Source organism: Falco rusticolus, chromosome 2 (assembly GCF_015220075.1).
Source record: "Falco rusticolus isolate bFalRus1 chromosome 2, bFalRus1.pri, whole genome shotgun sequence".
Taxonomy (NCBI): Eukaryota; Metazoa; Chordata; class Aves; order Falconiformes; family Falconidae; genus Falco; species Falco rusticolus.
The window spans coordinates 478,938-491,896 of NC_051188.1; the positions used below are offsets into that span (position 1 = coordinate 478,938).

The following is a 12,959-nucleotide window of genomic DNA, read 5'->3' on the forward strand; positions in this document are numbered from 1 at the left end:
CTGGGTTAACGGTTGGACTTGATGATCTTAAAGGTCTTTTCCAACCTAAATGACTCTGATTCTATGATTCTGTGATTCATGTCTGGGCAGTTCCCTCACACTTGGCCTAAGGCTGCTCCAGCACCATCCAAGAGCTGAGCTAATGCACAGTTGGGTTTTTCTTCTCAGCCTCTTCTCCCATCTCTCCATTGCTGTGGGTATTTTTCTCACCCTGTAGCACTGACCGCCAGCTATAGTGTCAGTGAGTAAATGCATATTGCAAACAAACCTACAAAGCTCAGACAGCTTGATACAGTGCAATATGTAACGCAGAGGCTGGATCCTGGTCTCAGATGTATCTAACCAAATCAGAGGAGCTTATCTGGGGTTTGTGGGGCTGAGCTACCATGGAAGGAGAATATGGCTCAAGGGGGTTTGCACCAGCACGGTGGAGACCAGAGCCTGCCCCATGCATTGTGTGAAGACCCTAAGATGCTCTTTGTGGCTGGGGTTAAGGTGGTATTAGGGGAGGTCTGGAGATCTGTTTCCTAATTTAGACGGTCAATCTAGGCAGGTGGTTGATAGCAGACAAAAAGAAGACAAGATGTCTCGTGTGATTCAAGGGTATGAAGGGGTTGATCAGAGCAATTAGACTCCCATAGCTTGGGGCAGTAACAATTGCCCACATCCCTTCTATGTGTATTGAAATAATTATTACAGGATCAGGATCGCAGAATAGATGAGATTACAGAACCAGAGTCATGGAATGGCTGGGGTTGGAAGGGACCTCTGGAGGCCATCCAGCCCAAGCCCCTGCTAAGGCAGGCTCTCCTAGAGCAGGTTGCACTTTTGTGTCCAGGTGGGTTTTGAATGTCTCCAGAAAAGAAGAAGGTTGGAAGGGACCTCTGGAGATCATGGTAACACTCCTCCTAACGCAGCCCATCTGGCTTTCCTTTGCCGTGAGGAAGTGTTGCCGGCTCACGTTCAACACCAGGTCCTTCTCTGCAGAGCTGGTGAGCCCACAGCCTGTGCTGATGCCTGGGGTTGTTCCTCCCCAGGGGCAGGACTTTGCATGAAGTTGAATTTCATGAGGTTCTCCAGCCTGTTGAGGTCCCTCTGGGTGCCCCTTTCTCTATCCCATTGAGGTCCCTCTGGGTGTCCCTTCCTCCAGCCTGTTGATGTCCCTCTGGATGACAGCACAACCATCAGCTCTGTCAGTTCCTCCTCCCAGTCTTGTATCTCCAGCCAACTGACTGAGGGTGCACTCTGCCCCATCACTCCGGTCATTGAAAAGGATGCTAAACAGGACTCACCCCCATAATATTTAAAGAACATCGTCCATCATTCTGTTGGAAGGCGTTGGCCCCAGATATGCTCTTGTATGGCTGGGATTTTGAAATACTGGGATCTTGGCCCAGCACTGCTTTGTTCCTTGGAAGTGAAATGATTGATAATTTTTAACCTCTTAGGTGCCTTTGTAGTTAGCACGTTAGTGTTTTGCATGCTGCTGTGTTGCTTTGTCGAAGTGAAGTGCTAAGAGAAAATGAAAACCAGGAATAATTAACAATTCCTTACGACAACTGTGTGCCTGCTGTGGGGGTGTTTGCAAGCACGACAGGATTTTGCTGTGCTGAGCAAGGCGAATTTAGGCAGAGCAACTTAGCATTGTGCTGAATGATTTATTTTGGCAGGCGGATAAAGCAGACTGACAGGATGACAAGTACCGCTACAAAGAGCAGCTACTTGGATCGCTCCCGGAAAACGCTCTGCAGGAACCCATTTCTCAGTATCAAGGTAAATACCTCCTGCTTTCTATAATCCCCTCTTGGATTACTGGCCTGGTAAAGAGGAGTTTAACTTCCTGCAGAAGGCATTGATAAGACTTCTGTTTACCAAATGTATTTGAAAAATGCGGCAGAAGTGCTGTTGGATGTGCAGCCAGCTCCGTCCAAAATCAAGTGGTGGGAGAGCGATGCTGCAGCGCAAGTTTAACTTGCAGCTTCTGCAGTGTTTAACAACTGTCAGTGAAATTCCCACAGCCCCCCCCAAAAAAAACCTCCAAGAGAAACAAATCCCAGATCTCAAAGCAGCTATGAGCCTCGGTCTTCATGGAAATAATTTTTTTTTATGATACCCTTGATAAATGCTTCTATGTAATGGTGGCAGCAGAGATAGAGGAAAGGGGGAATTGATGCTTGAAGCTTAGCACACAGCAGCCTGCAAAACTTGGGGTATTAGTCACCATTTAGGCAAGGAATGGCATCTAGTTGGCTTCCCTTGCTTGAATTTATTCATGGAAAACGTATGTCCTAAGCAATGATTCAGGCCACCCGCCCTGCGACACCTCCTGACCCTGACACGAGCTCACCCAGCTCCTCCTTGTTTTGCTGCTGGGTGTCTGGGGCCGTGCAGGGAGATGGTTCCTCCACACCTCCACCCAAGAGCTCTGCCAGGCCCAGTGCAGGCAGCTAGACGAGTGGACTTGGTTAAGCCCTTTGCAAAAGCCCCAAGAGCTGGTTGTGGTGGGAACAGCAGGTGGTGGTGGTCACTTCTGCACAGCAATCTGATGGTCGGAGGGCTGCCCAGGGAAGGCACAGGACCAGCTTGACTTGCCAACGTAGGTGTGAGGCCACATTTCCCCTGTCCTGGAGCACCCAAACCGCTGAGCCATGGGGAACCCTGGGTGAAGGTCCCTTTTTCGCCCCTTATCAAAGCTGGGAAGTGGTGTGAGGCTGGATGCAGTAGCAGCTGAGATCTTCTGGTGGGGGGGCCACTGCTGCCTGTTTGGGATTAGCATGTTGATGTTGAGCTTGCCTGCAGGTATTATGGTCTTGCCTCCTACCCATGGCTGTGTTGGTGCCAGGGGCGGGGGTCCTCAGCTTGTTATTTGCATGCTCAGTTGTTTGCAGAGGAGGATCCGTGATCCTTGGCTGTGGAGGTGGTGGGGAATCCTTTTCTCTTTTTATAGTTGGTGGTAATAGTATTTTTCTAAAAAGTCCCATGTAATGATGATGATCACACCACTTGTGTGACTGGTGGTCTGCTGCAAGGTACTATTGATGACGTGTAGTGACACTCAAAAGAAAAAAAGGGTGTAAACATTTTGATAAGACATCTGCAAAGTGGAAATAATAACCAGTATTGACCACAGTGATGTCAGGAAAAGCAAGTGCTCAGCTTGCATCAAAATCAAGTTCATATATCTGTCTTCTTTTCCACAAAAAGGACATTTTGAAAGTTTTGCGTTCTTTTCTCACATGTCACAAGGAAGCAGGAAACTAAAAATAAGCCAGGTATTGGCCTGGCTGGATGGCAGATGCTATGTTCGATGGAGCATGTTGTTTGGCTTGTGAACATCAGCTTTCAAGATGCTCTTGTTTAAACAGGCAGACGACAGCCAGGGAGTGCTTTGCTATGGGAACAGACTACTGTGAAGCGGGAGCTTGAGACACACAGGTCTGAGGGAGCCAAAGGTGGTATGATGTGGGAGCAGGTCCAAAACGGCTGAGTGAATAGATGGAGAGCAAGATGGAAAATGCTTTTTCTGTTCCTATGCAGTCACAGGTTTGGGGATTTTCTGTAATATGTAATACATATTACATGTATGTAATATGCAGTATTACATACATGGTTTAACATGGGCTTTTCCTAGCATGTCACTGCAAGCATGTGCGGAAAATTATAGTTTCCTTTACGTAGGAGAGTTGGTAGTGACCTGGTAAGCTGGGAGATCAGATTCCTTATTCTTCCTGTTGTCTTTTCATTTAATTTTTAATGTAAGCCAGAGACAGTCATATATACCTTGCTTCTTCAAAGTTATAGAATCGCAGAATCACAGAAGGGTTTGGGCTGGAAGGGACCTTCAAGACCAGCCAGTCCCACCCCCCGCCAGGGGCAGGGCCCCCTCCCCCCAGCCCAGGCTGCTCCCAGCCCCGTCCAGCCTGGCCTTGAGCCCTGCCAGGGATGGGGCACCCACAGCTGCTCTGGGCAGCCTGGGCCAGCGCCTCGCCGCCCTCACGGGGAAGGGTTTCTTCCTCATGTCCAACCTAAATCTCCCCTCTCTCAGCTTCAAGCCATTCCCCCCTGTCCCACCACTCCCTGCCCTTGCCCAAAGCCCCTCCCCAGCTTTCCTGTCGGCCCCTCCAGGCACTGGGAGCTGCTCTAAGGTCTCCCCGCAGCCTTCTCCTCCCCAGGCTGCACAGCCCCAGCTCTCCCAGCCTGTCCCCACAGCAGAGGGGCTCCAGCCCTCTGACCAGCTCCGTGGCCTCCGACGGGCCCGCTCCGACAGGTCGGTGCTCTTCTGTGTCTTATGGCAACGCAGTGCTGTAAGTGTCCTGCCAGACTCTGTGCAATCCCAGGTCCTCTCCGAAGAGGAGCTCTTTGCAGAACTACGGGCTGCACCTGGGCTGGCACCCTCTCTCCTGCAGCATCTGGTTCATTCTTTTTTGGCCGAATAATTGTACTTCATCAGTAACGATCGCATCATTGTCTATTGCTACGCTCAATGTAAGATTTCTTTGTCACTGTTGTGGGGAAGCTTTTGGGTTTGGGGTTTTTGTTACAAATGCTGGTAAATTTAGTCCACCTCATCCCTTGTGGCAGAGGTGAAATGAGCTCAGAAGAAGTCACCAAGGCACAGGGCTACCAGAGTTGCAGAGGCTGGAGGCACAGGAGAGGGGAGAGCTCGGTGCCGTACGGTCCTGAGGTTTCTCCCCCACTCCTCTTTTCAGTCCATTCAGCTGTTTTGGTTTTGAGGTTTTTTTTTTTTACTTACCAGCAAGATTATCTTTTAAAATAAAATCCCATTGATTTTTCCTTGTGGGGATGTTTTAAAGGGGTTTGAAACTTCAAAGATTAAAGCTGCTGAGATGCAAAGTCAGCTCGGATCTGTGAACAGAATCAACGTTTGTTTTGCTGAGCAAAGGTGTCTGTGAAGGTAGATGTAGAGGAAACTCTTGGTGGGGAGTTTTGCAGGCGAGTCCTGGGCAGGGCAATGGGCAACTCTGAAACCACCCATGCCTGATAGAGTCTGCTGCTTGCTGAAGGGTCCCTGGAGCCCACCCTGAGAAGGGCAGAAGTAAAGGATACGGTGGACACCAGTTCTGCTTCTGATAGACACCTACTGCTGGGTTTGTGCTTGGAAAGCTCGGCAGGGAATCCCTGACTGATCTCTCCAGGGCAGAGCAGCGTTGCAGGAGGCTGCAGGGATGATTGCAATCACAGCAGGCTGGGAGCAGCCACGATGAAGCCATTGCCAGGTGTTACCCTGGCTGCAGCCGGTGGCCAAGGAGAGCAAATCCTCTCTTCTGATTCTATGTTTCACATTAAACTGCTGAAGGAACTTGTTTTCGTCCCTAAGGCAGAGATGACCTGACCATGCATGTCACCAAACACACAATTATAGTCAGCACAGCATGTTTTCCCCAGATCTTTTTTTTTTTTTTTTTTTGCTTTCAAGAAGTTAGGTCACCCTATCCAGTTTCTAAATGACTTCCTCAGAAAATATAATGTCAAGTCCAGGGTTTGAATGGCTCTTGCAGAAACACAAACCCATTGCACAATGTGGTTTATGCGTTTGAAGTAGATGAAGGACCAAAAATCACAGCACTGCAATTTAATTTTTTAGAAATAAATAAATAAATAATTAATTAATAAAAAAATTATAAAAAATCTCCAGAGAGAGAGCTTGTCACGAAAACTCTCCATTTTTGGTTGCCGTGTGTCAAAATGCAACTCAGAGGCATAACTCAAAACTGTCCTTCTGGGCAATGCTCCTGGGGCTGATGGTCTCTGAGCCTTTAGAGATACCTGTCATGAGTTCCTACAATCCATCAGAGCAGATTAAATTAAGTCAGCTGCTGCTTCTCTTCAAGTCCAAGGTCTTGGCTTGGCTTCAAGCTTGGCATTAAGCATCTCATGATGGACACACAAGTTTGGGGAGGAGCAGTTCTGCTGAAGAACTGCTTACTTGTAGACACGAAGTAGTTCGGGATCCTCTGATGGAGACTGCTACAGAAGGAGAAACTTTTTGGAAGGCCTATGTGTGCGTTATGGCAACAGCTCACCTGCAGATGAAAAGGAAGCAGGCTGGAAGTGACTAATTGCTTGGCAGTAAAGCATAGTCCGTAGTGTGAGCCACCGTAGTCAATACAAAGAGGTTTTGTCCAGTAAAACTGGGATACCTGGGAGACATGAAAGTCCACTTGGACATTTGAAGACTGTGGCTGAGAATGCGATCACTGCTGGGTTGTTTAAGGTGCACATGTTTTCAGGCATTGTGTGTTGATGTGGTCAGTGAAACCCCTCCTGGTAGGGCCCCACGTAGGAAGGTGAGCAGCCCCAGGGCGATGCCATGGTCCCATGGGCATGTTCCTCGTCCCTGCCAGACCCTGCCTGTTGCCATCCTGTACCTTGAAGACATGCCCAATGATGTTAATGACTCAGAGGTGGCTTCCAGATTCATTAGCAGACACAGCTGTGAATCCAACATCCCTCCTCAGGGGATGGCATGCTTCCCAAAGCCATCGAGGAGCTGGCTGAGGACATTCACTCTCTGTGGGAGCTTCAGCCCTTGATGTTTTCTGCTCTGTGCTTTAGTTCAAGAACAAACCAGAGCTGACCCTGCCCCGAGCTTTTATTACAAGTGGATCTATGCAGTGGTAGGGACTCGTGCCCAATTACATGCAACTGGTATTGATTGAAGTGGAAAAAACTGATTCCTCCCAGGCCCATTTTCCCCTCTCTGTATGCACAGCCTAGTGCATGGGATTTTATCATGTGCTAAGGCACAAACCCCTTTCTTAAAATAGCAGCAAAAGTCTCCCAAACACATGGAAACAGTGTGATAGGGACTTCCCTCTGACAACGGGGGCAAGACTGGGTGCGCGGCTTTCAGAGCCCTTACATGGAAGATCTGTTGCCAAACTGCACGATCAACACCAGGAACACAATGGAAGCTTTGTAAGAATTTTTTTGCAGACCGCTAAGAGAGGGGGTATTTGTGTTCAACCCCCAGGTCTGCAATTTACTGGCTGTTTAGGATTGAGTACATTTCTCTATTCTCTTACACTAAGGGAGAGGGAGCAACAGCAGCTTGCTGATGTGATACAAGCTTAGTAGAGCAAAGCCTGCAAAAATATATGAAAAAATATAGAGAACAGCAGAAAAGCAGCAAGTTCCTTCTGGTGTGCATGATTGCAGAGAAGCTCCTCCTTTGACGTGTGGTAGAGCAGAGATGCACCCATCCCAGTGCTGGTTGTGGAGGGTGTAAGCATTGGGCTGGGACATCGCTGCCTGCGGGTGAGGGCACCTGAGCACAGGCCTGGCAGGGATGCTGCCCTTCCCTCTGGGAAGAGGTCTTAGGCACTCTCCATGCCTCACTGGTGACGGGAAGTGATGGTGGCACAGCTCCAGAGGAGGAAGGTTGCTCTGCACCCTGGCACTGCAAAGGTGCTGGTTTTGGCAGGGCTACATCGGTCCCTGGTCTAGTGCAACATCTGGTGTTATCTCAACGGAGAGCCTGAGCAGACTCTTATAATAATGTTTCAGATATGTTTATGTAAAAAAAGCCATTAAAAACCTCTCCCTTCCTTCCTCCTCAGCCTATGCAAGTGCTTGTTTGTATTCTCTGAATTGTTTTAATTCTACTGATGTAGATGGGTGAAATTATGAGTATGGCTTGGCCCTTCACGGGAAAGAGGTGCCAGAGAGCTGGGCTTGGGGTTGCTTCTGGGAGAACCCAGCTCTGGGGCTGCTCCTGTCTTTCTGTGGATATGTCCTGCTGTCAGGACTCAGGTCTTGGGGAAAAGGCTAGTATCTGCAGACCCAGGTCACCTTCTGATCTTCTCCTGTTGCTGTGGTAGCCCATCAGACCTAGGCCAGCTGATCGCACCAGTCCCAAGTCCAGTCATGGAGGAACTCCAGCCTTGAGTCCTTGGGAAAGGTAACTAGATGGCATGGAAAGGTGATGCTATATAGGATCTGCCTGCCCTGTGGCATGGGCTGTTTCCCAGATCTAGCTGAGAAAGGTGTAGAGTGGCACCTGAGTCTGCATGTGGTCAGCCCTACACCAAATATCACAGGAGGTTCCAGGGGAGCCCCGTGACAGACACACTGCTGGGTCTCAAACACCGACCACCATCATCATAGCTATGATGGGGCAAACTGGAAATCACATGACAACAATTACTTTATTTCGCACTCGTTAAAATATTCCCCAGCCTAAAACTGCCCCATGGTTAGGGTGGTTGCCCGCAATGACTCCCTGAGGAGCAAGAAGGAGACTTGGCCTTGCAGAGCTTCAATTGCAAGACCTCCCACTTTGCTACCTTAGGAAAGCAAATCACCATCATAGAGAAATGGGAAATGCAGGAAGTCTGGCAGATCCTGCAAAAAGCCAAGTGTCTGTGACATCTTCCCCAAACTAGCTGCTTTATAGTCACTGCAGAAGTTGGAGAAAATGCAGGCAACGGTCTTCACATTCCTTGTTTGTTTCTTCCTTCTCAACCACTTCTACCTTGATTTTGACTTTGAAAACGTTTCCCTGCTTGCTCTGGGGTTCTGACTTGTGCCTGAAAACGTTTGTGCAGCACCTAGTGCAGTCACCACCTGGGTACCCAGGCTTTCATAAATCTTTCAGTCTCTGCTCTTTCAACACACACAGCGCAGAAATGTTAGATGTTGGCCCCTCTAATGTGTTTGGTTGCTAGCAGTCATTTTTAGAAATGGCCCACATTGAGGAAAAGAGATTGAAATGTTTAATTAAAAACTGCTATTGATAGCTTGATCTTAGGAAGCTCTGCCCGGCAGCCCATGGGGATTTCCTTCCCTTTGTTTCTTCCTGCTGTTTGCACTGCGGTTGGATGCCTTTGCAGCTCTTTCACCGCCCTTGCTCCCTCGGTCGGACATGGTGCATCCCTGAGGGCTCTTTAACCACCCCACCAGCTCCTGGAGTTACCCAGGCGCCCTGTCCTCCACCTCTGGTGTCCTTAGGCTGCTGCAATCCCCTTGAGATGTCATGACACCAACAATATCCTCATACCCTTGCATTGACCCAGGCTTGTGCTCTTCTCTGTGTTCCCCAGAACCTGCAACACTGCTTTTCTTTTCCGGAAAAGGGAAAGATAAGTCTATCAAAATGCACTGCAGATTTCAGTGAAGGAGCTCTCTGCTCTCCAAGACAGGATGTTTATCCCCTGAAGTCCTGGCTTCCAGACTGTGGCATGGAGGGCATCCCCCAGACCTGAGTGTGGGGGGTGGTGGTGGTGGTGTGGTGGTGCTGGAGACAGGTGATGGTTGCTCTGTGGGCTGTAGAAAATGCAGGAACCTTCTTCTAGTGAAGGAGTTTGGTCTGGATGACTGGAGCTACAAGCAGCAGGTTGCTGCAAGAAAATTATAATCCTCCTGTGATGAACATTATGGTGTGGCTGTATTCTTGGGCATCTTAGAGCAGCTGCCAGTGCCTGGAGGGGCCGACAGGAAAGCTGGGGAGGGGCTTTGGGCAAGGGCAGGGAGTGGTGGGACAGGGGGGAATGGCTTGAAGCTGAGAGAGGGGAGATTTAGGTTGGACATGAGGAAGAAACCCTTCCCCGTGAGGGCGGCGAGGCGCTGGCCCAGGCTGCCCAGAGCAGCTGTGGGTGCCCCATCCCTGGCAGGGCTCAAGGCCAGGCTGGACGGGGCTGGGAGCAGCCTGGGCTGGGGGGAGGGGGCCCTGCCCCTGGCGGGGGGTGGGACTGGCTGGTCTTGAAGGTCCCTTCCAGCCCAAACCATTATCTGATTCCATGATTGCAAAGGCAGGACCAAGCCCGCCCTTGGACCTTCACCCCAGCACAGGCTTGGGGAACCACAGCTAGATACATTGATGCCAGTCCCTGGATCAGTTCCTCCAAGAGGGGAGGGGGCATTTTGTGTACCAAGACCCTGAGCAGACCTCAGCATACAGCTCACCTGGCTGTACCTCTGAATTATCACCTACTCCATGACTTGGCCCTGGGCCAGCTGCTACTTTTCCCCAAAAACTGTGAAGCTGAGAACTGGGGACCATTCCCAGCAAGTGTTTTGGGTGAAACTGCCCTGTTCTGAAGTTTGGTGAAGATGGATGCAGGCTACTGTTCCCAGTGGCCTGGGTATCAGAGAATGGTCCCCAGCTGGGTTCATTTACAAGTATAGACTCAACCTTCGGGACTCAACCAAAACTGTCTTTGAAGGGAGGAGACCTGATTCATGGCTCTTGGTGACCTGATTCACTCCATTTTGGCCACATTAGGCTTACGATGCGGACAGGATTCACAGCCTGTACTTTGAGAGGGTGGAAAGGAATGCTCTGGGTTGAGGCGTTTGTTCCCTGGGAGCTGATAAGCAGGCATCGTTTGATTGTAGTGTGTTGCCTTCATGTGTAACAGCGCTGCTGCCTGCTGCTTCTCCCTCCTTTTGCTGCAAGTATGAAGAAGCCAGCTCTGCTGGCAGGGAAGGATTTAGATGAAAGCAGGTTTTGTAAGGTTAGCCCTGCTGAGATCTCCTGGGACAGAAATGCATGTTGGTGTGCCTGTCCATATGACCTCTGGTGTCTTGGAGGTGCTGTAGGCAATTACACCCTGTGGTTCTCAAGCAGAGCTGAGCTTATGCTCTGCAGCAGCTGGTCCTCAGGGAAATCTCCCCCTCTGTTTACCAGGGTCATGCTGGTGTCAATAATGGTCTCATCTTCCAGGCACAAAGACTGTCTTTCTGGACCATACAAGTTAGAGACCCTGATGTTGTGGTCAGATACAGAAATGTAAACAAGTGGGTTTTGCTGCAGGACAAAATGCATCATCATGTGTGCAGCCAAAGACAAAGAGGGACATACATCTCTCCAGCAGATCTACGGTCCATGGGCCTGTTCCTTCTTTTCCTGACAGGTCACCAGCCGTGCTGTGACCTGATGGCGAGCAGCAAACAGCCCCTGGACCCAGATGCCTGGCGCTGACACCAAGCCACTGCAAATCCTTTGCAGGGCCATCTCTCTTTTCTGTGCTTCAGTTTGCCCAGATGGAGGAGAGTAAAATACCAGATTCCCAAACCATTTTGACCTCCTGTGTTGAAGAGGATGCGAGGCTGCTGAGCTGGTGTAGGCCAACATGCTGTGAAGGTCTTGGATTTGGGTACTCGCTGGCCTGTGTGCTGTGGGTGCCTAGGAAAAAATGAATCTGGCTTCAGCATTTCCATCTGAACTTGTGTATTCAGGAAACAGTACCTGGACATAGTCAGCACATCTTGCAGGAAAGTAGGAGTTTTAGCAAAGCTGACTCTGGGAAAGCTTTCCTTAGGCTCATTGATGTTTTCTTGGTCAAAACTTGTTGCATCTCTCAGTGGTGACATGAGCCTGGAGGGGGGAAGGTTGTGGATTGCATCCTGCTTTGTATGATGCCAGCGCATCACTTTTGGTGGTGATACCCATACCCCAATTTTCCAGTTGTCAGGGAGCCAAGGGGGCTTGACCATCCTCTTTTTCCCTTTTTGTGCTGTAAATAGTCCCTTTGCCTACAGAGCAGTCCAGTTCGGCAGCGACCCCACTTCAGCCCTGGATCAGAACAAGACATAGCAGAAATCCAGGCCAGGCTGAGCAGCTCCTCTGGGCAAGACTACTGCCTGGTGAGAGCTGGCTGCAAAACACATGGAGCTGGAGCAATGCCCCACTCCAGCCAGCCACTGGGAAAACATCTACCAAAAGCAGCACCCTGTGGTTTTCGGCAGCATCTAAGGCTGAGGGTAGCAGCTCTGAAAGGACCCAGGGATACTGCCTGTCCTGCACTCGGCTGAGTGGTCTGTCTCATAGAATCATAGAACCACAGATTTCGGTTGGAAAAGACATTTCAGGTCATCGAGTCCAACCATTAACCCAGCACTGCCAAGTCCATCACTAACCCATGTCCCCAAGCACCACATCCACACGTCTTCTGACCCCCCCATGGACGGTGCCTGCACCCCGTCCCCGGGCAGCCTGTGCCAGCGCTTGGCCACCCTGTCGGGGAAGACATTTCTCCCAGTGCCCACCCTGAACCTCCCCTGGTGCGGCTGGAGGCCGTTCCCTCCTGTCCTGCCGCTGGTTCCTTGGGAGCAGAGACCGACCCCCCTCGCTGCAGCCTCCTGCCAGGCAGCTGTAGGGAGCCAGAAGGGCCCCCCTGAGCCCCCTTTTCTCCGGGCTGAGCCCCCCCAGCTCCCCCCGCCCGCCCAGAGCTGTGCCGCAGCCCCTTCCCCAGCCCCTGCCCGGCTCTGGACACACTTCAGCCCCTCCGTGGCTGTTTTTCACTTTGTTTTAACTTGTTTGGGGACTGGAAGGATGCCTATGGAGAGCCATGTGGCAGCAGGGAAGGAGACAGCTTGCCAGCTCCTTTCCTTTGCTGAGTAGTTTGCAGAGCTCTGGATGAAGGGGAGGTGGTCACCATCCCTCTTTTGGCATTTGCAAAATGCTTCTGCACGAGGAGCAGGAAGATGGATGCTGCTCTCTAATGGTGTGGCCGGTCAAGCCACGTGGGAAGCAAAGCACCAGTATGCCCCAAATTCTGGAAGAGATGAGGTCAGATGATTTTCTGGGGGATGACAGTCTTTGATAAGGTTTCCTTCTGCAGGTGGAAAAGAATCATCGCATTTTCTGAAAGGAGATAAGTCCCTTACATCCAGGGCTTCCCAGGAAGGAAAGGAAAACAGAAGGTCTGAATTACTCTCCCTGACCTTCTCCTGACTTTCTCTAAAGAAACTGTTTGTTGCTGTGTGTGGAAGGGCTCATTCCTGTCCCAGAAGAGCTGCTGCCAGCACTGGGGATGGCTGCCTGACTCAGGCTGGACAGGAGCGGGAAGGTTGTGCAACATCCCACTTCTGCTGCTGGATCTCAGGGTCAAGGCCAACACAAACTAGCACCATCCCAGCTGAAATGATCCATTTGTCCAAAGCCACTTTCAGCTGAAGAAAGCAGACTCTCCTCGCAAATACTAACCCTATTGTAA

At 50.4% G+C, this 12,959-nt stretch overlaps 1 protein-coding gene across 3 annotated transcripts in view; it reads left to right on the plus strand.

Moving 5' to 3' along the window:
• The window catches only part of SLCO2B1 (solute carrier organic anion transporter family member 2B1), a 62,397-nt gene that overhangs the window by 12,283 nt on the left and 37,155 nt on the right, over positions 1 to 12,959 (plus strand). For 2 of the 3 annotated variants that reach the window (XM_037377109.1, XM_037377108.1), the window contains exon 2: positions 1,671 to 1,773. The exons of the other annotated variant lie outside the window; for it this stretch is intronic. In XM_037377109.1, coding sequence (XP_037233006.1) covers positions 1,693 to 1,773 — 81 coding nt within the window. In that variant the 5' untranslated portion in view covers positions 1,671 to 1,692. The remainder of the gene's footprint in view (positions 1 to 1,670; positions 1,774 to 12,959) is intronic. 3 annotated transcript variants of the gene reach the window in all.